At 44.5% G+C, this 21,515-nt stretch overlaps 2 protein-coding genes across 2 annotated transcripts in view; one reads left to right on the top strand and one right to left on the bottom strand.

Annotated features, from left to right (window-relative positions):
- Positions 1 to 8,258, bottom strand: part of LOC144600013 (E3 ubiquitin-protein ligase RNF14-like) — a 28,202-nt gene extending 19,944 nt beyond the window's left edge. The window contains exon 1 of the mRNA XM_078411328.1: positions 7,893 to 8,258. The gene's annotated coding sequence lies outside the window, so the exon portion shown is untranslated. The remainder of the gene's footprint in view (positions 1 to 7,892) is intronic.
- Positions 8,259 to 8,893: 635 nt separating this feature from the next.
- Positions 8,894 to 21,515, top strand: part of hspa4a (heat shock protein 4a) — a 39,383-nt gene continuing 26,761 nt past the window's right edge. Inside the window, exons 1-5 of the mRNA XM_078411327.1 lie at positions 8,894 to 9,273; positions 15,114 to 15,171; positions 16,384 to 16,524; positions 18,794 to 18,916; positions 19,042 to 19,141. Coding sequence (XP_078267453.1) covers positions 9,167 to 9,273; positions 15,114 to 15,171; positions 16,384 to 16,524; positions 18,794 to 18,916; positions 19,042 to 19,141 — 529 coding nt within the window. The 5' untranslated portion in view covers positions 8,894 to 9,166. The remainder of the gene's footprint in view (positions 9,274 to 15,113; positions 15,172 to 16,383; positions 16,525 to 18,793; positions 18,917 to 19,041; positions 19,142 to 21,515) is intronic.

The raw sequence follows: 21,515 nt of genomic DNA, 5'->3' as shown, positions 1-21,515 counted from the left end.
GCCCACCGAGTCCACGCTGACTATCGATCACCTGTTCACACTAGTTCTATGTTATCCCACTTTCTCATCCATTCCCTACACACTAGGAACAATTTACAGAGGCCAATTAACCCCCAAACAGTCAGAGGGAAATAGAAGAACATATTTGTAGGCAAATCTCGGGGGTGTGTGAAAACAACAGGGTAGTAATAGTAGGGGATTTCAACTTCCCGAATATTGATTGGGATAGCCAAAGTGTCAAGGGCCCTGAGGGTGCAGAGTTCCTAAGGGTCATCCAGGAGGGCTTTTTGAGCCAATATGTTGAAAGTCCAACAAGGGAGGGGGCGGTGTTGGACTTAATCTTGGGAAATGAGGCCGGACAGGTGGCTGAAGTGTCAGTGGCAGAGCATTTTGGTGACAGTGATCACAATTCAGTGATATTTAAGGTGGTAATGGAAAAGGATAAAGAGGGACCAGAGGAAAGAGGAAAATTTCTAAATTGGGGCAAGGCCGATTTTAATCTGATAAGGCAGAAGTTGGCCCTGGTGGACTGGGATCAGCTTCTCGTGGGGAGGACCGCATCAGAACAGTGGGAGTCATTCAAAGGAATAATTGAAAAAGTACAGAGGAAGCATGTTCCCCTAAAGTTTAAGGGTGGGACAAACAAGTCCAAAGAACCTTGGATGTCGAACGATATAGTAGGATTGATTCGAAAAAAAAGGGGGGCTTTTGGAAGGCATAAAGAACTTAAGGCACAGACATCATTAGAGGAATACAGAAGGTGTAGGGCAGTTCTTAAAAAAGAAATTAGGAGAGCAAAAAGGGGCCATGAGATAGCACTAGCGGGCAAAATAAAAGAAAATCCCAAAGTGTTCTATAAGTATATCAAGGGTAAGAGGATAACGAGGGAAAGAGTGGGGCCCATCAGGGACCATAGTGGAAAGCTGTGTGTGGAGCCAGAGGATGTAGGAGATGTTTTAAATGTTTTTTTTTGCATCTGTTTTTACGAGGGAGGAGGGCGATGCGGACTTAGAAATGGAGCAGGAGGGTTGTGATATTCTTGAGCATATTGCTATTGACAGGGAGGCGGTGCTGGAGGCTCTGGCAGGCTTAAAAGTAGATAAGTCTCCGGGCCCTGACGAGATGTATCCCAGGATGCTGAGTGAGGCAAGGGAGGAGATTGCGGGGGCTCTGGCACAAATTTTCAGAGCCTCTCTTGCAACAGGGGATGTACCGGAGGACTGGAGGATAGCCAATGTGGTGCCATTATTTAAAAAGGGCAGTAGGGATAAACCTGGGAACTACAGGCTGGTGAGTCTGACATCGGTGGTGGGGAAGCTGCTAGAAAAGATTCTGAGGGACAGAATCAGTCTTCACTTGGAGGATCGAGGGTTAATTAAGGATAGTCAACATGGCTTTGTTAAGGGAAGGTCGTGTCTGACTAACTTGATTGAATTTTTTGAAGGGGTGACCAAGGAGGTAGATGGGGGTAGTGCAGTGGATGTGGTATACATGGATTTCAGTAAGGCTTTTGACAAGGTCCCACACAGGAGACTAGTCAAGAAGGTAAGAGCCCATGGGATCCAGGGCACCTTGGCAAAATGGATAAAAAACTGGCTTAGTGACAGAAGGCAGAGGGTGATGGTAGAAGGGTGCTTCTGTGACTGGAGGCCGGTGTCCAGTGGGGTGCCGCAGGGATCGGTGTTGGGTCCCTTACTGGTTGTAATCTACATAAATGATCTGGATGTTAACGTACAGGGCATGATCAGCAAGTTTGCAGATGACACAAAGGTAGGGGGGGTGGTGAATAGCGAGGAAGGGATCTGCAAGCTGCAGGAAGATATAGATGAGATGGTCAGGTGGACGGAGCAGTAGCAGATGGAATTTAATCCTGAAAAGTGCGAGGTGATGCACTTTGGCAGAAATAACTTGGAGAGGGAGTACACCATGAATGGAAGGACCCTAGGGAAGACAGGGATACAGAGGGACCTTGGAGTACAGGTACACAAATCCTTGAAGGCAGCAGGACAGGTGGACAGGGTGGTCAAAAAGGCATATGGGTTACTGGCCTTCATTAGCCGGGGCATCGAATATAAAAGTAGGGGGGTAATGATGGAAATGTACGGAACACTGGTGAGGCCACAGCTGGAGTATGGTGTACAGTTCTGGTCATCACATTATAGAAAGGATGTGATAGCTTTGGAGAGGGTGCAGAGGAGATTCACCAGGATGCTGCCAGGGATGAAGGGCCTCGGCTATGAGGAGAGACTGAGCAGACTGGGGGTGTTTTCCCTGGAGTAGAGAAGGCTGAGAGGGGACATGATCGAGGTGTACAAGATCATGAGGGGCATAGATAGGGTAGATGGCGGGGAACTTCTTCCACTGGTGGAAGGTTCAACAACAAGGGGACATAGATACAGGGTAAGGGGAGGGAGGTTTCGGGGGGATGTGAGAAGGAACTTTTTCACCCAGAGGGTGGTTGGAGTCTGGAACTCGCTGCCTGGGGTGGTGGTGGAGGCGGGAACACTCACAACGTTTAAGAGGCATTTGGATGGGCACTTGAAATGCTACAACATTCAGGGCTACGGTTCAAATGCGGGAAAATGGGATTAAAATTAGACTGTGTTTGGTAACGGGCGGTGCGGACACGATGGGCCGAAGGGTCTCTTTCTGTGCTGTAGGACTCTATGACTCTATGACTCTATATCTGCACGTCTCTGGGATGTAGGAGGAAATGGGAGCGAGAGAATAATGAAGCTATAACAAGGCTTCCTGCTCTTCATCTGCATCCAACAGTTATAATGGGAAGATTGCAGGCTGAGCAGCAAATATCAGCATGAACTGATATTTTTATATCTGGGGTGGATTCTTCCCAAGCCCACTGACACTCCCTCAAATCCCTCAATATCTTAGATAATGGACAAGATTTAAATTGAGACCCATTTCTTATTCCGATAAAATGGAATAACGTTCCACTCTGCAGTCTATTCTCCAGAGAGCATATGGTTCGTAAAGATAATAAAGTTAGTTCTAACAAATTCTGGGTAAATCGGAATTGCATTTAATCCACTTTTTGGGGGATCAAATGCACATATATCTAACAATGTTCCCTGTGCCAGTTATAAAGTTTGACCACATTTTCACTAAACCAATCACCTCCACATATTAATCTATTAAATGTCCTACCCCAGTCATTCCTTCTTCTCCATGCTCCCATCCAGCAGAAGGTACAGAAGCTTGAAAGTGCGCACCACCAGACTCAGGAACAGCTTCTTCCCCTGATATCAGGCCTGCTGACAGTCCCTCAATAAGCTAGGGTACTGTCCAATTCACCACGACCCCATTGTGGACAAGGGGCCACAGTTTAAGAATAAGGGGTAGGCCATTTAGAACTGAGATGAGGAAAAACTTTTTCAGTCAGAGAGTTGTGAATCTGTGGAATTCTCTGCCTCAGAAGGCAGTGGAGGCCAATTCTCTGAATGCATTCAAGAGAGAGCTAGATAGAGCTCTTAAGCATAGTGGAGTCAGGGGGTATGGGGAGAAGGTAGGAACGGGGTACTGATTGAGAATGATCAGCCATGATCACATTGAATGGTGGTGCTGGCTCGAAGGGCCGAATGGCCTCCTCCTGCACCTATTGTCTATTGACATTGGACTTACCATATTATGTGCTCTGTATCTTTTCCTTTGCTCTACCTATTGTACTTGAGTTTGACTTGATTCTATTTATATATAGTTTTATCTGATTAGCTAGCAAGCAAAACAAATGATTTGATCATTTGGATCAATATTAATGATTTGGATGAGGGGATAAAAGGCTTTGTGGCCAAGTTTGCGGATGATATGAAAATAGGTGGAGGGGCAGGTAGTGTAGAGAAAGCAGCGACTCTGCAGAAGGACTTGAACAGCTTGGGAGAGTGAGAGATGAAATATAGCGTAGCAAAGTGTAGTCATGCATTTTGTACTCACTGGAGTTTAGGAGAATGAGAGGGGATCTCATTGAAACTACCAAAGAGTGAAAAAATTGGATGAAGTGAATGTTTCCACTCGTGGGAGAGTCTAGCACAAGAGGTCATAGCCTCAGAATTAAAGGATGTTCCTTTAGGAAGGAGATGAGGAGGAATTTCTTTATTCAGAGGGTGGTGAATCTGTGGAATTCTTTGTCACAGACGGTTGTGGAGGCCAAGTCCATGGATTTTTTTAAGGCAGAGATAGATAGAGTCTTGATTAGTACGGGTGTCAGGGGTTACGGGGAGAAGGCAGGAGAATGGGGTTAGGAGGGAGAGATAGATCAGCTATGACTGAATGGCGGAGCAGACTAGGTTTGTATACACTGGAATTTAGAAGGATGAGAGGGGATCTTATCGAAACGTATAAGATTATTAAGGGGTTGGACATGTTAGAGGCAGGAAACATGTTCCCAATGTTGGGGGAATCCAGAACCAGGGGCCACAGTTTAACAATAAGGGGTAGGCCATTTAGAACAGAGATGAGGAAAAACTTTTTTAGTCAGAGAGTTGTGAATCTGTGGAATTCTCTGCCTCAGAGGGCAGTGGAGGCCAATTCTCTGAATACATTCAAGAGAGAGTGAGATAGAGCTCTTAAGGATAGCGGAGTCAGGGGGTATGGGGAGAAAGCAGGAACGGGGTACTGATTGAGAATGATCAGCCATGATCACATTGAATGGCGGTGCTGGCTCGAAGGGCCGAATGGCCTACTCCTGTACCTATTGTCTATTGACTTGATGGTCCGAATGGCCTAATTCTGTTCCTATCACTTATGACCTTATGACCACTTATAAAGCTTTTCACTGTGCCTTGGTACATGTGATAATAATAACAAAAAACAATTTCAATCAAGTTCTCCAATGCCAGTCAAAATCCATTATAGATCAGAAAGATGAGTTATTGCTCAGCATATTGTCTAGTACAACAACATTTACATTGGTGCCAGATTGTCTGACTGTAATGCTGCAAATACTAAAAGTATTAAGGGTGTCTTTACAATGAAATTAAAATTGGGGTTCTTTCATCAGAGATATGTACGACAAAACATATGTGATGCTCCCAATAAACGACCCTTGACAGACATGCAAATAGTTTAAAATAGCACTAAACAGATTATATACAAAATTGAGATTTTATTGCCACAAGAAATAAAGATTGCTTTAATGACTTTGAAACTAGAAATTCCCATAATTTTTAACTTAAAAATGAAACCAAGATTTTATTTAAATATGTAGTGTGGTTTGTATATGGAATGAGCTGTCAGAGGTAGTATAAGAAAATAACTGCAGATGCTGGTACAAATCGATTTATTCACAAAATGCTGGAGTAACTCAGCAGGTCAGGCAGCATCTCGGGAGAGAAGGAATGGGTGACGTTTCGGGTCGAGACCCTTCTTCAGAGGTAGTAGTTTAGTTTAGAGACACAGCGCGGAAACAGGCCCTTCGGCCCACCGAGTCCGCGTCAACCAGCGATCCTGCCAATTTACACTATCCTACACATACTAGGGACAATTTACACATACACTAAGCCAATTAACCTACATACCTGTACGCCTTTGGAGTGCGGGAGGAAACCAAAGATTTTGGAGAAAACCCATGCGGTCACGGGGAGAACGTACAAAAACCGTACAGACAACACCTGTAGTCAAGATGGAACCTGGGTCTTCGGCACCACCGCGCCACCCTAGTAGTTGAGGTAGTCACTTTCACAACCTTCAGAACAGGTACATAGATGTCCCTAGATATCCCTCTAGCAAAGATTTACAGGGATATGGGCCAAACACATGCAAATGAGATTGGCTTAGATGCGGTACCTTGGTCGGCATGGACTAGTTGGGCCGAAGGGCCTCTTTTCATGCTGTATGCCTCTAGATATTTTTGTTATCAGCTCTACAAGATATGGGTGTTGTGATGTTTGGAAAATAGGAAAGGGGAACAATATAAAAAGGTATTGCAATCAAGGAGAAATAATGACAGAATAACACATTTTATCCAGATCACTTCTTTGTCATTAGTTCTAGCTCTGGACTGTGGACCCATCAATTTAAACTCCATTTTACATTTCCAGGATGTAGATGCCAGGTTTGTGCAGCATCTCAAGAAGGTTAAACATGTTTAGTAAAAACCCAAATATTTTGTGATAGACTGATGTCTTGAATCCAAACAATTTAAAGAAGAAAATATAATTCAATGCTTTTTAAAAAAAATGTTGAACTGATTTTGATTAATATGCTTTCATAACTTGATAATCTGGATTGAATGGTTCAACAAGAATTACACACAAGTGCATACGCAGCTAATTACCATTCAAGTGTTTACAGATGTTGCTTTCATTGCTGAATGATGAAATAAGAATGCAATCCAATAACCCAAAGGAGGTCTGAGCATTTACACGCCTGGTTATGCTCACAATCCTGTTTTATCGCTATTGAAAACAAGCAGTCCAAATACCCAAACTGAAGAATACCACAAATTGAAATATGACAAGAAATTAATCAGTTGTCCGAGTTTGCACATACATGGCACATGTAATAAGTTGTCCTACGAGTAGGAAGGGACTGCAGATGCTGGTTCAAACCAAAGATAGACCCAAAATGCTGGAGTAACTCAGCGGGATGGGCAGCATCTCTGGATAGAAGGGATGCGTGACTTTTCAGGTCAAGACCCGTCTTCAGACGTCTGAAGGGTCTCGACCCAAAACGTCACCCATTCCTTCTCTCCTGAGATGCTGCCTGACCTTCTGAGTTACTTCAGCATTTTGTTAAAATGTACCAGCATCTGCAGTTATTTTCTTATACTAGTATATTTAATCAGTAGTCCTAGTTTGGACATACATAGCACATGTGTCAGTATATTTAATCTGAAGATTAAATAATCTGAAGAAGGGTCTCGACCCAAAACGTCACCCATTCCTTCTCTCCTGAGATGCTGCCTGACCTGCTGAGTTATTCCAGCTGTTAGGGTCTAAAAATCAGTTGTCCTAGTTTGAACATACATAGCACATGTATCAGTATATTTAATCAGTAGTCCTAGTTTGGACATACATAGCACATGTATCAGTATATTTAATCTGAAGATTAAATAGTCTGAAGAAGGGTCTCGACTCCAAACGTCACCCATTCCTTCTCTCCTGAGATGCTGCCTGACCTTCTGAGTTACTTCAGCATTTTGTGAAAATGTACCGGCATCTGCAGTTATTTTCTTACACTAGTATATTTAATCAGTAGTCCTAGTTTGCACATACATAGCACAAGTATCAGTATATTTAATGAGTAGTCCTAGTTTGCACATACATAGCACATGTATCAGTATATTTATTCTTCAGTCTGAAGAAGGGTCTCGACCCGAAACGTCACCCATTCCTTCTCTCCTGTGATGCTGCCTGACCTGCTGAGTTACTCCAGCATTTTGTGAATAAATACCTTCGATTTGTACCAGCATTTGCAGTTATTTTCCTACACTATCAGTATATTTAATGAGTAGTCCTAGTTTGCACATACATAGTACATGTGTCAGTATATTTAATCAGTAGTCCTAGTTTGGACATACAAGGCACACCTTCGCACTCACCATAAGTACGACAGAGACAGATTTTAGATGCCTCTGACTCTGTCTGCGCATGGACTAAGCTTTAGACAGCTTGTCCTTCCCAAGTATAATGTCCGACGTGAACTTAGCAAAGCCGGCCAAAGGATAACCTTGACTTGGCACACACCACGCCTCTAACTCAGGCACTTCTCCTTCTTGGACAACAACAAGGTTTGGAGGGACGTGGGGGCCAAACGCGGGCATATTGGACAAGGCTGGATGGGTTAGCATGGACGAGCTGGGCCGAAGGGCCCGTTTCCCTGCCGTGTACGACTGTAAATGTTCCGTGTTGTGCACTTAACGTCCGATGTATTATTACCGGTCAATCCGCTGTCGACGTGTTTCTTCTCTCTCTCTCTCAGTGTCGGTCACCCGCCAATTCCAAAGCAACTCTTCCACCGCCACTGACCCCCCGGGCTCCTCCTCGCCCTCACCGCCGCCGCCGCCGCCGCCGCACAACCACCTCAGCGCCCAGCTCGGCCGAGCCGGAGACGCGATGACGATGTTCGCCGGAGATGTACGAAGCCAAAGTCGACCAGGGGCGGCGACGGTCGAAGCCGAAGTTCGCCAACAGCTCCCCCTCTGGCCCGGGAGCGAGGGTACAACGATGACGACGCGCCAAGCCGAAGCTGGCCGGAGATGCCCGAAGCCGAGGCCGTCCGGAGAGCCGACAGCTCCCCCTCTGGCCGGCGGAGGGGGGGGGGGGGGAGAGAGAGAGGGGGGGGGGGAAGAGAGAGAAAGGGGGGGGGGGAGAGAGAGAAAGGGGGGGGGGGAGAGAGAGAAAGGGGGGGGGGGAGAGAGAGAAAGGGGGGGGGGAGAGAGAAAGGGGGGGGAGAGAGAAAGGGGGGGGGAGAGAGAGAAAGGGGGGGAGAGAGAAAGGGGGAGAGAGAAAGGGGGGGAGAGAGAAAGGGGGGAGAGAGAAAGGGGGGGAAGAGAGAGAGGAGGGGAGAGAGAGAGGGGGGAGAGAGAGAGGGGGGAGAGAGAGAGGGGGGAGAGAGAGAGGGGGGAGAGAGAGAGGGGGGAGAGAGAGAGGGGGGAGAGAGAGAGGGGGGAGAGAGAGAGGGGGGAGAGAGAGAGGGGGGAGAGAGGAGGGGGAGAGAGAGGAGGGGGTGGGAGAGAGAGAGAGAGAGGGGGGGACACGCGCCAAGCCGAAGTTGGCCGGAGATGCCCGAAGCCTTGGCCGTCCGGAGAGCCGACAGCTCCCCCTCTGGCCGGGGGGGGGGGGGGGACGACGACGACGCGCCAAGCCGAAGCTGGCCGGAGATGCCCGAAACCGAGGCCGTCCGGAGCAAAGATAACTAGAGGATTCCTCTAGTATCTGTGGTCTGGAGCGCCGACAGCTCCCCACTCTGGCCGGAGGGAATTCGAGCGCCGGCCGCCCGCCAAGCGCAGAGCAGCGGCCGTCCCTTCGTCCTCCCGTCCCTAGGCGGCACCACCTCCCTCCCCCCACACGCACACACACCACCAGGAGGCCGAGTCCCAGTCTGGTAAAAGTACCGGCTTATTCCTCCTCCTGCTCCTCCACGGTCGCCGCTCGGTTCGAGACGATTTTTTTAAAAAAAGGATCTTGTCCGTGAGGCGTTTTGCACAGCCATGTCGGTGGTGGGCTTCGACGTGGGCTTCCAGAGCTGCTATGTGGCCGTGGCGAGAGGCGGCGGCATCGAGACGGCCGCGAACGAGTGCGGCGACAGGAGTACCCCGTAGGTATCGGCCTGGGCCCCGGGCCCCGACTCGACTCGAGCGGGGAGGGGGAGAGAAGGGGGGGGCCGCAGCCGCCGAGTGCCGGCTCTCCCCGCCAGGCCTAGTCCTACTCCCACAGCACAGGCCCGGGCGGGGGGGGGGGGGGGGGGAAGGGGGGAAGAGGGGGGGGGGTGAGGTGGGCGGGGAGGGGAGTAAAATGTTACTCCAGCATTTTGTGTTTTTTCAGTGTCAACCAGCATCTGCAGTTCCTTCCCCCCCCACACAATGTTTGAAGGTGCAAGGGGTATGTATGGTATGGGGGAGTGATTGCAAGGGGTATGTATGGTGTGGGGGTGTGATTGCAAGGGGTATGTATGGTATGGGGGAGTGATTGCAAGGGGTATGTATGGTGTGGGGGTGTGATTGCCAGGCCCTTGCAATCACACCCCCACACCGTACATACTCCTTGCAATCGCAACCACACCATACATACCCCTTGCCAAGGGGTATTTATGGTATGGGGGGGATGATTGTAAGGGGTATGTACGGTGTGGGGGTGTGATTGCAAGGGGTATGTATGGCATGGGGGTGTGATTGCAAGGGGTATGTATGGTATAGGGGTGTGAGATGCAGGCAGGGGAGTCTGAGTTGTGTTGCTGCTGCATCATTCCATTGCCGCAGTCAGTCGGGGGATAAGAAAGCCACACGAAGGCACCAAATTAGCAATCAGTCTTGTTGAATGGAGGAGAAGCATGATGTTTGACTTCAAACCTGCTTTTCGCCACCCTACTACTACTGTCTACACCTTGGCTGCTCCCATTTCAACTTCTTTCTCTTTCTGTTTGAAAGACCACACTGCACTGCCCCGCAACCAAGCATGTTATTGGAACCCGAATAATTAAAAGCAGGGCTTTTGTGGTTCATGTGGCACTTCAAACATTCTTCGCCATTCAGTAAGATTAATGCTGATTTGGTTTCTTGTCTGACTGACTGCGTCATCCAATGCAAAAACCCTGCATCTCCCACCTTCCTCCCTTTCAACTTGGCGACCATTGCAGCGTGCCCCTTCTTAATCTTAACTATCTATGCCCCCTCTTTTTTTTAAATTCCTAATTATGCGCCCCTTTTAAAAAAAATATATTTTTTATAAAACACATGGTTGTTTTAAACCAACATTTGATTTAAATGGAAGTTTAAGGATGGGTTGCAGTGTTATTGAGCCATATTCATTCTAACTGGAAGGCTGACGATTGTTTAGTGTTAAAGTTATTGTGCCACATTTGTTTAAACTGGAAGATTGAAGATGGGTTGCAGTATTGAAATATTGTGCCACTTTATTAAACTGGAAGGTGGTTGATGGCTTGCAGTGTTAACGTTATTGTGCTACATTTTTTAAACTGAAAGGTTGAAGATGCAGTACAGTGTACTCTTTTCCCTTCATTGTAAGATTCCGGGGGGGGGGGGGGGGGGGGGGTGGAGAAGATGGCTATATCTTTCTTTACATGGATTATTTGCTTTTCTTGTTTGCGTAGCAGTCTGATGGATACGCTTTTTTTTATTAGCGAGAAAGATAATGCAGAGTCTGTGATTTTTCAGTTTCAACAGAACTTGGAAGAACCTGCATTACAATCCTGGGAGTAGTGATTTTTGGCCAGACTCCTATGTTTGGTTTGCACCTGCCCGGTCTTCTTGCACCTTTTTCACGTCTGATTTCTCTTTCACTCTGATAACCGCTCCCTGACAAGCATATTGGAACCTAATAATTAAGCAGGATTGGGTCATGTGGCCCATCAAACATTCAGTAAGATCATGGGTGATAGAAACAGAAAATAGATTCAAAAGTAGGCTATTCGGCCTTTCGAGCCAGCACTGCCATTCAATATGATCATGGCTGATCATCCAAAATCAGTACCCCGTTCCTGCTTTCTCCCCATATCCCTTGATTCCGTTAACCCTAAGAGCGATATCTAACTCTCTTGAAAACATCCAGTGAATTGGCCTCCACTGCCTTCTGTGGCAGAGAATTCCACAGATTCACAAATTTGTAGATCTTGTATGTCATCTGATTTCTTGTCTGACTTCCATGTCTCTCAATTCCCCTGAAGTCCAAAAATCTGCATATTTCACCCTTGAATACACTCAGTCATGGAGCATGCATGGTTAGAGAATTCCAAAGGTTTAAGATCTGCTTTGTATAATCTTTTTTTCTTTATCTCTGTTTTGGACAGCTGTGCATATGCACTCCTCCTTCCTCTTGAAGGAAACTGTAGTACAGTGTTTAAATGATGAAATTGTTAATCCTGAGGGGTGCAGACTAATAACCCCAGAATGCAAACTTCAATCTCACCATGGTAGCTAGGCATTTAAATTTAGTTAATTAATAAGATGAAATGGTGGTGGGGGGTGAAATCTCAGTACCATGATCACGGTGAATGGTGGTGCTGGCTCGAAGGGGCCGAATGGCCTACTCCTGCACCTATTGTCTATTACCTGTCAAATGCGGGAAATACTCAGCAGGTCAGGGCGCATCTGTAAGAAGAGTCATGCGATGACATTTCGAGTTGAAGAACCTTCATCGGACCCCGAAAACGGCAGTGCTGGAGTACTTCAGCGGGTCAGCATCTCTGGAGAGCATGGATAGATGATGTATTCACAAAATGCTGGAGTAACTCAGCAGGTCAGGCAGCATCTCGGGAGAGAAGGAATGGGTGACGTTTCGGGTCGAGACCCTTCTTCAGACGATGTATCGTGTCAGGAACCTCCATTGGTGGAGTAGGGGGTGGAAAGCTAGAGGAGGTGGGTGGATGTGGATACAGATCAGGGTGGTTCTCACCTATCACTTTCCAGGCTTTGTCCCGCCCCCAACTCTCTTCCACCTTTCTCCCCTTCTACATTTCTACATTTTCATTGTGTGATCTGGAACCAAATCCTGAATTGAATTTTTGAATGGAATGCCAGTTGTGCACCTAACTTTGTTTTATAAACCAAGCAGTACTGCCCCCCACCTTATTTTCCTCCCCTTTACTACTATTAGTCTAAAGAAGGATCCTAACCCAAAACATTGTCTGTCCATTCCATTGCCTGCCCCACTGAATCCTTCCAGCACTTTGGGCTTTGCTCAGGATTCCAACATCTACCTGGTTATGTTCCTTGGGGTCCAATTGGTCTAGTTAATTGTTAAAGCTTTAACTTCAGGATTTTTTTATACTACTTTTTTTGAGCCAACATGTGTACTTTTTTAGGGGTTTTTCTGAGTTTTGTGGAGAAAATGATAGTATGTGCTAGTTGTGGATAGCCCTTGCATGTGGTTAAACCACAGTGCTAATGACCAGGAGATGTCCAAGGGTGAAAGGTGCATTGGGATGGCACTAATGGGGTTTGTCCTCTGCTGCAATTTGACCTGCAAGCAAACATTCTTGTAAGGATTGCATTGCCAATCGCATGAAGGTTGTCATAATGCTATACTTTTGCCCATCTGTCATCCCGCTTATGATGTGGGCATAGTTTTAGTCAGAAAACTTGGGTGCATTAAGGAAGCTACTGTGGTTGTCATGTTCAGTAAGCACTTGAAGAAATGGCAATACATATTCACTGCATCATTGTATTCCTTGGGTCTTGGGGATTGATTAAAAGATACAACACGGAAACACGCCTTTCGTCCCACCAAGTTCACGCTGACCATCGATCACCTGTTTACACCAGTTCTCTGTTATCCAGCTTCCTCATCAATTCCGTACGCGCTAGGTGCAATTTACAGCAGCCAATTAACCTATAAACCCACACGTCTTTGGGATGTGGGTAGAAACCAGAGCACCCAGAGGAAACCCACGCGGTCCCAGGGAAGACGTCCAAACGTCCACACGCTGCAAGACAGTGGCTCTACCAGCTGCACCACTGTGCCACCCACCCTACGTTGTGACCTTCGTGAGCCATAAAGATTGTCACTGTATCAGTGTGTGGATATTGGTAACCAGACACAAGTGAATGTTTTGTTTCCCAAGGTTGCTGTTGCAATTACATTTTTACTTTGCAAGTTTTAGAAAATAATAAGCCAGGGAAATGACTTGTGAGAACTAAAAACTTTTAAATCCATTTTTCAATTGCCCAACATATATCTCTCTTTCTTTCAGCTGCATGACATTTGGGAAATATTCATTATGGATCTGCATTTCTAACATCTAATGACATTCTGTAAGATCCTTAAAGGGGCAATGTCAGCAAGATTTGAGGCTGATTGAAACATTTCCTGCATTTAGTTGAACAAATACTGTAACCAGGAAGGCCCTGGGTTTCAGCCAGATTTAATATAGATCATCTCGTCATTGGTTGAGCAGGACATGAGCTGTCTTGTCTGTGGGGTGGTGTATAATTTAACAAGCATGCATGTTTCAAAGCTAGTCCTGCTTTGAAAATATTCCATTGAGCCTTCTTACTACATTATAAGGCTTCCTCGGTGTGGGACAAATAAATATTATAAAAGTTTAAATATTTTATGCAGGTTGAAGATGCTGCTCCTTTTAACATGAATAATAGTTACTACACTTTGAATAATCACTGGACTTTGATCTCTTGCAATAGCCAATAGTTTTATTTCATAATAATAAATCAATGAAGTAATTAAAATGTACTTTGTTCCTAACCTAAATTGTGTATTTCTGGTCACCATGGATGCAGTGGGCTGAATGGCCATCTGTGCTGTAAATTCTCCATTATTCTATCATGTTTCCAGTGGACCCCATCTATTGACTCTTATTTCCATTTTCCTAAGTTTATTCCACAATGTTAGATTTCAAGTAACATCCTGAAGTCACAGAGTAGCTAAAGCACCACAAATTGTTTTAAATTGCCTCCATCTATAGTCTGATGATCTTCTGTACTGATCTGCAAAGCAGATTTAATACTTAATTTCAGATTTTCTCAGTGGGGTCTTTAAGGCACAACACTATCTTGGTTGAGGTTCCTATAAGTAGGTAGACACAAAATCTTGGAGTAACTCAGCTGGACAGGCAGTATCTGGATAGAAGGAATGCGTGACGTTTTAGGTCGAGACCTTTCTTCGGACTAAGCTCCTATAAGTAGGTTTACTATTTATGCTGGCAATGTTAACAGGCAGTTACAGTGCTGTTTTGTTCACAAAATGCTGGAGTAATTCAGCAGGTCAGGCAGCATCTCAGGAGAGAAGGAATGGGTGACGTTTTGGGTCGAGACCCTTCTTCAGACTGATGTCAGGGGGGCGGGACAAAGGAAGGTCTGAACAAGGGTCTCGACCCGAAACGTCACCCATTCCTTCTCTCCTGAGATGCTGCCTGACCGGCTGAGTTACTCCAGCATTTTGTGAATAAACACCTTAGGTGGAGACAGGAAGACAGTGGGAGATCTGGGAAGGGGAGGGGAGGAGAGGGACAGAGGAACTATCTAAAGTTGGAGAAGTCAATGTTCATACCACTGGTCCCTAGATCCAGGCACCTTAAAGTCCTGTATGCAGAAATGTAAATGAACTGACGCATGATTTATTGACTGGCCTTTAACAAAGTATAATCAATGCAACATTCATTAAGCTGTTGGAAACTCTCCCGACTGCCTTTTACTGATAATGGGTCTACATGACTGCTATGAGGTAACGGGGTCAGAGTTATCGGCAAAAATTATAGATTCTGACTTGTGGATGTTAACTAGAATCCAACATGAGCAAGTTGATATTTTTTAAAAAAACAACTTTGCAATGCTGTGATGCTTTTAGCCCTTTTTGGGCTCGGACTATTGGAGACAAATATTAGGATTTAATGCAAAATGTACCACGGAAACCAAGTATAAAATAGGATCTTAGAATATTAATCTGCATTTTATTTTAAACTTTCAGGTCTTTTGTGGCTTTCGGGCCCAGAAATCGTACAGTTGGAGCTCCGGCCAAAAGTCAGGTAGGAAGTGTTCAGTGCCTCCCTTCTTTAAAAAAAATGTTCCAGGAACGGTTGTTATGAGAACGTTAACTTGTCTCTTAGCGGAAAGCATACTGTCTGAATACAGCAAACTAACAACACAAACAAAACATTGGAAAAGCTCTGCAACATAGGCAGGCTTTGTGGCAAGAGAGGCAGAGTTTGCACTCGTGGTTAATAGCCTTTTCATCTCGTAATTCCGCTGAAAAATAGTCAACTTGAAATGTTAATTCTGCTGCTTTGCCACATTCCTGACATGTTCTACTTGTTTTTCAGATTTCTAGTTGTAAACCCCCTTTTCAACAAACAAACGTAAAGTTTTAAGCAAAAATATGATGAAATTGGAGTCTGATTATAATTGTAAATTGTACCTTGCATATCATGAACTTAAAATTTACATAGAACATACAACTGTACAGCACAGGAGGCCCACAATGTCTATGCCGAACATGATGCCAAATTAAACTAATCATCTCTGCCTGCATGTGATCCATATCCTTCCATTTCATGTTTCTATCTAAAAGCCTTTTGAATGCCCCAACATTCCCCAATTCATAGTTGCATCTAACCCCGTTATAGACAATAGACAATAGGTGCAGGAGGAGGCCATTCGCTCTTCGAGCCAGCACCGCCATTCAATGTGATCATGGCTGATCATTCTCAATCAGTACCCCGTTCCTGCCTTCTCCCCATACCCCCTGACTCCGCTATCCTTAAGAGCTCTATCTAGCTCTCTCTTGAATGCATTCAGAGAATTGGCCTCCACTGCCTTCTGAGGCAGAGAATTCCACAGATTCACAACTCTGACTGAAAAAGTTTTTCCTCATCTCACCCCTTATTCTTAAACTGTGGCCCCTTGTTCTGGACTCCCCCAACATTGGGAACATGTTTCCTGCCTCTAACGTGTCCAACCCCTTAATAATCTTATATGTTTCGATAAGATCCCCTCTCATCCTTATGGCAGTGTGTTTCAGGCACCACTATCCTCTGTTTTAAAATCCTCTGTTTAAAAAAAAATGTCACAACATCCCATCACATTCCAGCAACTAAATTCACGTCAAAGGTGCTTTTGACCTGAAGTCCTTAAGAGATGCATAAAATAAATTCCACAGAATTACATCTCAATGATCGCATCAAAATCCAGCCCATTGTGTTTGGATATTGGGGAACAAGTTTTAATTTTTTGTCTTGCAGGTGCAATCAAATGTAAAAAACACTATACAAGGATTTAAGCGGCTCCATGGTCGTGCTTTAACAGACCCATATCTAAGAACTGAGCAAACCAAGCTTGCGTATGACCTTGTTCAGATGTCAAATGGTACAACAGGTGTTAAGGTCAGTGTCACTACTCTTATCAAAATCTGCTTCTAAAAGTTCATGCTTTGTCACTGGGATGGAAGTCAGAAACTGTCACCGACTGCCAATGCTACTTTACGCTGTGCTGAAATTTGGCAAGGCCTGGAGGAAGAGAGATTTTTTAAATTAATTTTATTTAGCCTTGCCTTAACTCTTTGATACAGAATTGCAACTGACTCATGCCTACTTCAAGTAAAAATTAAACACCAACAGATATTAATAAACACCTTGCTCGAGATCCATAATCTGCACAAGGCAATAGTGGTAAATACAATAGAACATTGGTCAGTTGTTAATTGTCTTATTTTTGCGGAACATTGAGGATTTTTCTAATTGGTGTGACATACTAAATTGTGAAATGGTTTTTAATTAATGCAAGCACCAACAATTTTAAGTTCTTGGTGCTCTGAAAGAGAATATGATCACCATACCCTGAACTTATGTCAATTTCCTCTTTTTTCTCACTGAAGCATCATAAAATGCGGTGTATAGGTCTGCTACTCTCTACGTTACCACCCTAACTGATGGGTGCTAGGTTGGCACACTGGCCTGTTTCTGAGCTGTATCTCTAAAAACCAAAAAAGTATCCTTGTAATTTCCCAGTAACTAATGATTTTGTCCAAGTTTGTAAATTTGGCATTTAGGCTCGAATTTCTCCAGAACTGCTTGTACTTTCAGGAAAAGGATTGGAAACATTCCAATCTCATCACCAGCTGATGCCCAATGTTAGATGACGGTGTTTCAGGAATACTCCTGGTTGCCTGAAAAGATATGTAACAGTTTGTTCTTGGGACAACTCTGGAGGAGGTGAATTAATGTCAAATAGTTCAAGATATGGTTTGATAAAAATATCCCCATGCTAAATAACTCTCGTGTTGTTTGAGGCAACATTCAAGTGCAATTTAGACTTTGGAGATACCGAGCAGAATCAGGCCCTTTGGCCCACCGAATCCACGCCAACCAGCGATCACCCCATGCACTAACTGACACACACTGGGGACAACTTTACAACTTACCAAAGCCAGTTAACCTACAAACCTGTACGTCTTTGGAGTGTGGGGGGAAACTGGAGCACCCACTGGAGAAAACCCAAGCGGTCACAGGGGGAACGTACAAACTCCGTAGAGACAGCACCCGTAGTCAGGATCAAACCCGGGTTTGTGGCGCTGTAAGGCAGCAACTCTACTGCTGCGCCACCTTGCCGCCCTTCGATTGAACTCGAATAATCCAGTATCCGATGATGCAGCATCTGTTTCACCCGTTGGCACTCCCAAGTGTTTGTTATTTGTGGGTCTGCATACCTGCAAGGCGGGCCGTGTATTATAGAACAGTGGGCTAGATGTGTAGCTGATACTGGAAGCACAGAGGGCCCACATGTGTGACCCAGACTGGGATTGTGAGTTTCAGCTTATTTGACGAGCTGAAAGTCATCTGGGCTCTGATTCCTGCTACCGTAAAAGCCCAGTGTGGAACTTGGCAATAAAATATTTTTCTACCAGGGCAGTTCTGCTTATGGATTTTGCGGAGACCTAAAAGCGGGACGTGCAGGGCTGGGGGAACGATAATGAAAGGTGTCTGAAGAAAGGCTCTGAGCCGAAACGTCACCTATTCCTTTTCTCCGGAGATACTGCCTGAGCCGCTAAATTACTCCAGTATTTTATGTCTATCTTCCCGTAAAACCCACTTGGTTCACTGGAAAATTAATTATATTGCTGTGTAACATGTTTTTTTTAAATTTGAAAATGGTGTGTTGGGATAACTAGTAAGATCCATGGTCTGGGAAAACTGCTGGCCAACACCACCAAATTCCTGGGATGCTTGATCAGAGACCGTTTACTGTACTGATTTTTTAAAAATAAAACTGGATGTAGAATTAACTGATGTCATAGAGTCATAGGGCACGGAAACAGGCTCTTCGACCCAACTTGTCCATGTTGACCAATATGCCCCATCTAAGCTAGCCCCATTTGGCCCATGTTCCTCTGAACCTTTCCTATCCATGTACCTGTCCCAAGTGTCTTTTAAACCTTGTTTTTGTTCCTGCCAAAATTACCTTCTCTGGCAGCTCTTTTCAGATACCCAGAGTGTTGTGAATGGCACCGTGGAACTGCAAGTCCTTTCTGCCTTGTTGCCACTTATTTTCCTCTGCCATCATTTTAATAAATGGTTTTGTGAACGATTCCATCTTTTATTCCAGGTGTGTTTTTCTGCAATAATGCAGTATTTTTGCTTCTTTTTTTTTTGGAAGGTTTCCTACATGGAAGAAGAACGGAATTTTACCATAGAGCAGGTGACAGGAATGTTGATGACCAAACTGAAAGAAACAGCAGAAATCGCGCTAAAGAAACCAGTCATGGATTGCGTGATATCGGTAAGTCATCAAAGTACTGCTAATTTTGTACAATATGTGGATTTTTTTTTAATTGATTGAGTGTTTTTAAATTCCATTCTTATTGACCACTTGCCTTCCAGCCAATAATATACTATTTTCTACAGGTTCCATGTTTCTACTCAGATGCTGAGAGGCGGTCCGTAATGGATGCTGCGCAGATTGCAGGACTCAACTGTTTGCGGCTCATTAACGAAACCACTTCAGGTAAGAACTACCAGTTAATCAGATATAAATAGCTTCTCTCATTGTGCAAACATGCTAGTTTGTATTCCATCAACTGATATTGTACAAAAATATAATGTTGCAGTTTGAGAGGGGGAAACCGGAAATGTACTGTTTCATATTGGTATGGATAAGATATGAAGAGTTAGCCTGGTCAGCACAATTTATATTAACTCATTGTGACTTGCACAAATTAAGTGACTACCCAGGGAGTTGTGTACCAATAACCCAACTTTTGTCAAAACTTTATTCACAAAATGCTGGAGTAACTCAGCAGGTCAGGCAGCATCTCGGGAGAGAAGGAATGGGATCTCCCGAGATGCATCTCCCGAGATGCTGCCTGACCTGCTGAGTTACTCCAGCATTTTGTGAATAAATACCTTCGATTTGTACCAGCATCTGCAGTTATTTTCCTATACTACTTGTTGCTCCACTGCGATTTCTCCTCAAGGTTTTGTCAAAACTTTGCACTTATGTGGATGTAGCATGTGCAGCATGTAGTACATGTGGCATTTATTGGTATATGTGGTACTTTGAGAACAATTAAATGTTTCATGTTTGATTAATTACTCTTTGAAATGTTGCAGCTACAGGTGCCCCTGCATTTTGGGAGCATTGCATTCCTAATAAAACAGTCTGCAATACAAAGTCATGTCATCTGCGCAAATGTTAAGAAATGAGACTTGACAAAAAAATTGCATTTGTTTACTTTGTTTGCACAAAAATTCAGTGAGAGCAAATTTTATTCTTTATCCCTAATTTTTATGAATTTCCCCTACCCAAAAAGCTGAATTGTGTGGGTGGCCTGTATTGGAGGTGACAGTGAATCATTTGACATGCAACAAAATTTCACAAACAGTGAAAATTATTTAATGTTCTTTGATTATAAAGAATGCTACTCTGGGCATATGTGTAGCTCCAGTTGAAACATAGAAACATAGAAAATAGGTGCAGGAGTAGGCCATTCGGCTCAGTATCCCGTACCTGCCTTCTCTCCATACCCCCTGATCCATTTAGCCACAAGAGCCACATCTAACTCCCTCTTAAATACAGCCAATGAACTGGCCTCAACTACCTTCTGTGGCAGAGAATTCCATAGATTCACCACTCTCTGTGTGAAAAAAAACTTTCTCATCTCGGTCCTAAAAGACTTCCCCCTTATCCTTAAACTGTGACCCCTTGTTCTGGACTTCCCCAACATCGGGAACAATCTTCCTGCATCTAGCCTGTCCAACCCCTTAAGAATTTTGTAAGTTTCTATAAGATTCCCCGTCAATCTTCTAAATTCCAGCGAGTACAAGCCGAGTCTATCCAGTCTTTCTTCATATGAAAGTCCTGCCATCCCAGGAATCAATCTGGTGAACCTTCTCTGTACTCCCTTTATGGCAAGAATGTCTTTCCTCAGATTAGGAGACTAAAACTGTACGCAATACTCCAGGTGTGGTCTCACCAATGCCCTGTACAACTGCAGCAGAACCTCCCTGCTCCTATACTCAAATCCCCTCGCTATGAATGCCAACATACCATTCGCTTTCTTCACTGCCTGCTGCCGAAGTTTGAAATCTTTAATATTGGTTGTAGATATAACTTCTCATTTATAGGGCAACAATTAACAATGCAGCATGCCCCTGGAACTCTCGTCCCATAGCCCTGTCTGGCATGGAGTTCCTAAGCCTCTCACCTCTCTGGGACAATAAATTCGTCCTCGTGTCCATCTTAAATGGATGCCCTCTGTTCTGGAAACTCATGAGAGGAAATATCCAGGACCTGGAAATATCCAGGTCAGCATTTGACCTGTCGAGCCCACTAAAAACTTTCTTTCAATAAGGTTGCTTCTCCTCAATTTCAGTAAACTGAGTCCCAACCAGTTGAACCTTTACTCCTCGCAGAATTCTGCCTCCTTATTTGGGATTATCCTAGTTAATCTTCTCTGAACTGCCTCTAATAACATAATATCTTTCATTAAGTAGGAGGACCAAAAGCATTTGCAGTATTCTAGATGTGATCTTACTAGTGCCTTGTACAGTTGCAGTAAGACTTCCCTACTTTTCTAATCCAAGGTTCTTGAATTAATAGCTAATATTTCCATTATTGTTCCCCCAATAACTGCTGTACATTTGTTGCGAGTTTTTGTTCATGCAACAAGGAGTCCCAAATCCTTTTTGTGCAGCAGCTTTCTGCTGGGTTTTTTTTCCTATTTAAATAATACTCTTTTGTTTTTACTTCCCAAATGCACAATTTCACATTTGCCCACTATTAAATTCCATTTACCAACATTTCATCCACTCAGTTAATATATCCATACTTCTGTGAATCCATGAACTTCTTCCTCCTCTCGCCTTGCTCTCCCACCTAG

The sequence above is a fragment of the Rhinoraja longicauda genome, chromosome 14, assembly GCF_053455715.1.
Source record: "Rhinoraja longicauda isolate Sanriku21f chromosome 14, sRhiLon1.1, whole genome shotgun sequence".
NCBI lineage: Eukaryota > Metazoa > Chordata > Chondrichthyes > Rajiformes > Arhynchobatidae > Rhinoraja > Rhinoraja longicauda.
The sequence above is the reverse complement of the archived record's forward strand: the minus strand, read 5'-3'. Positions and strand labels throughout refer to the sequence as shown.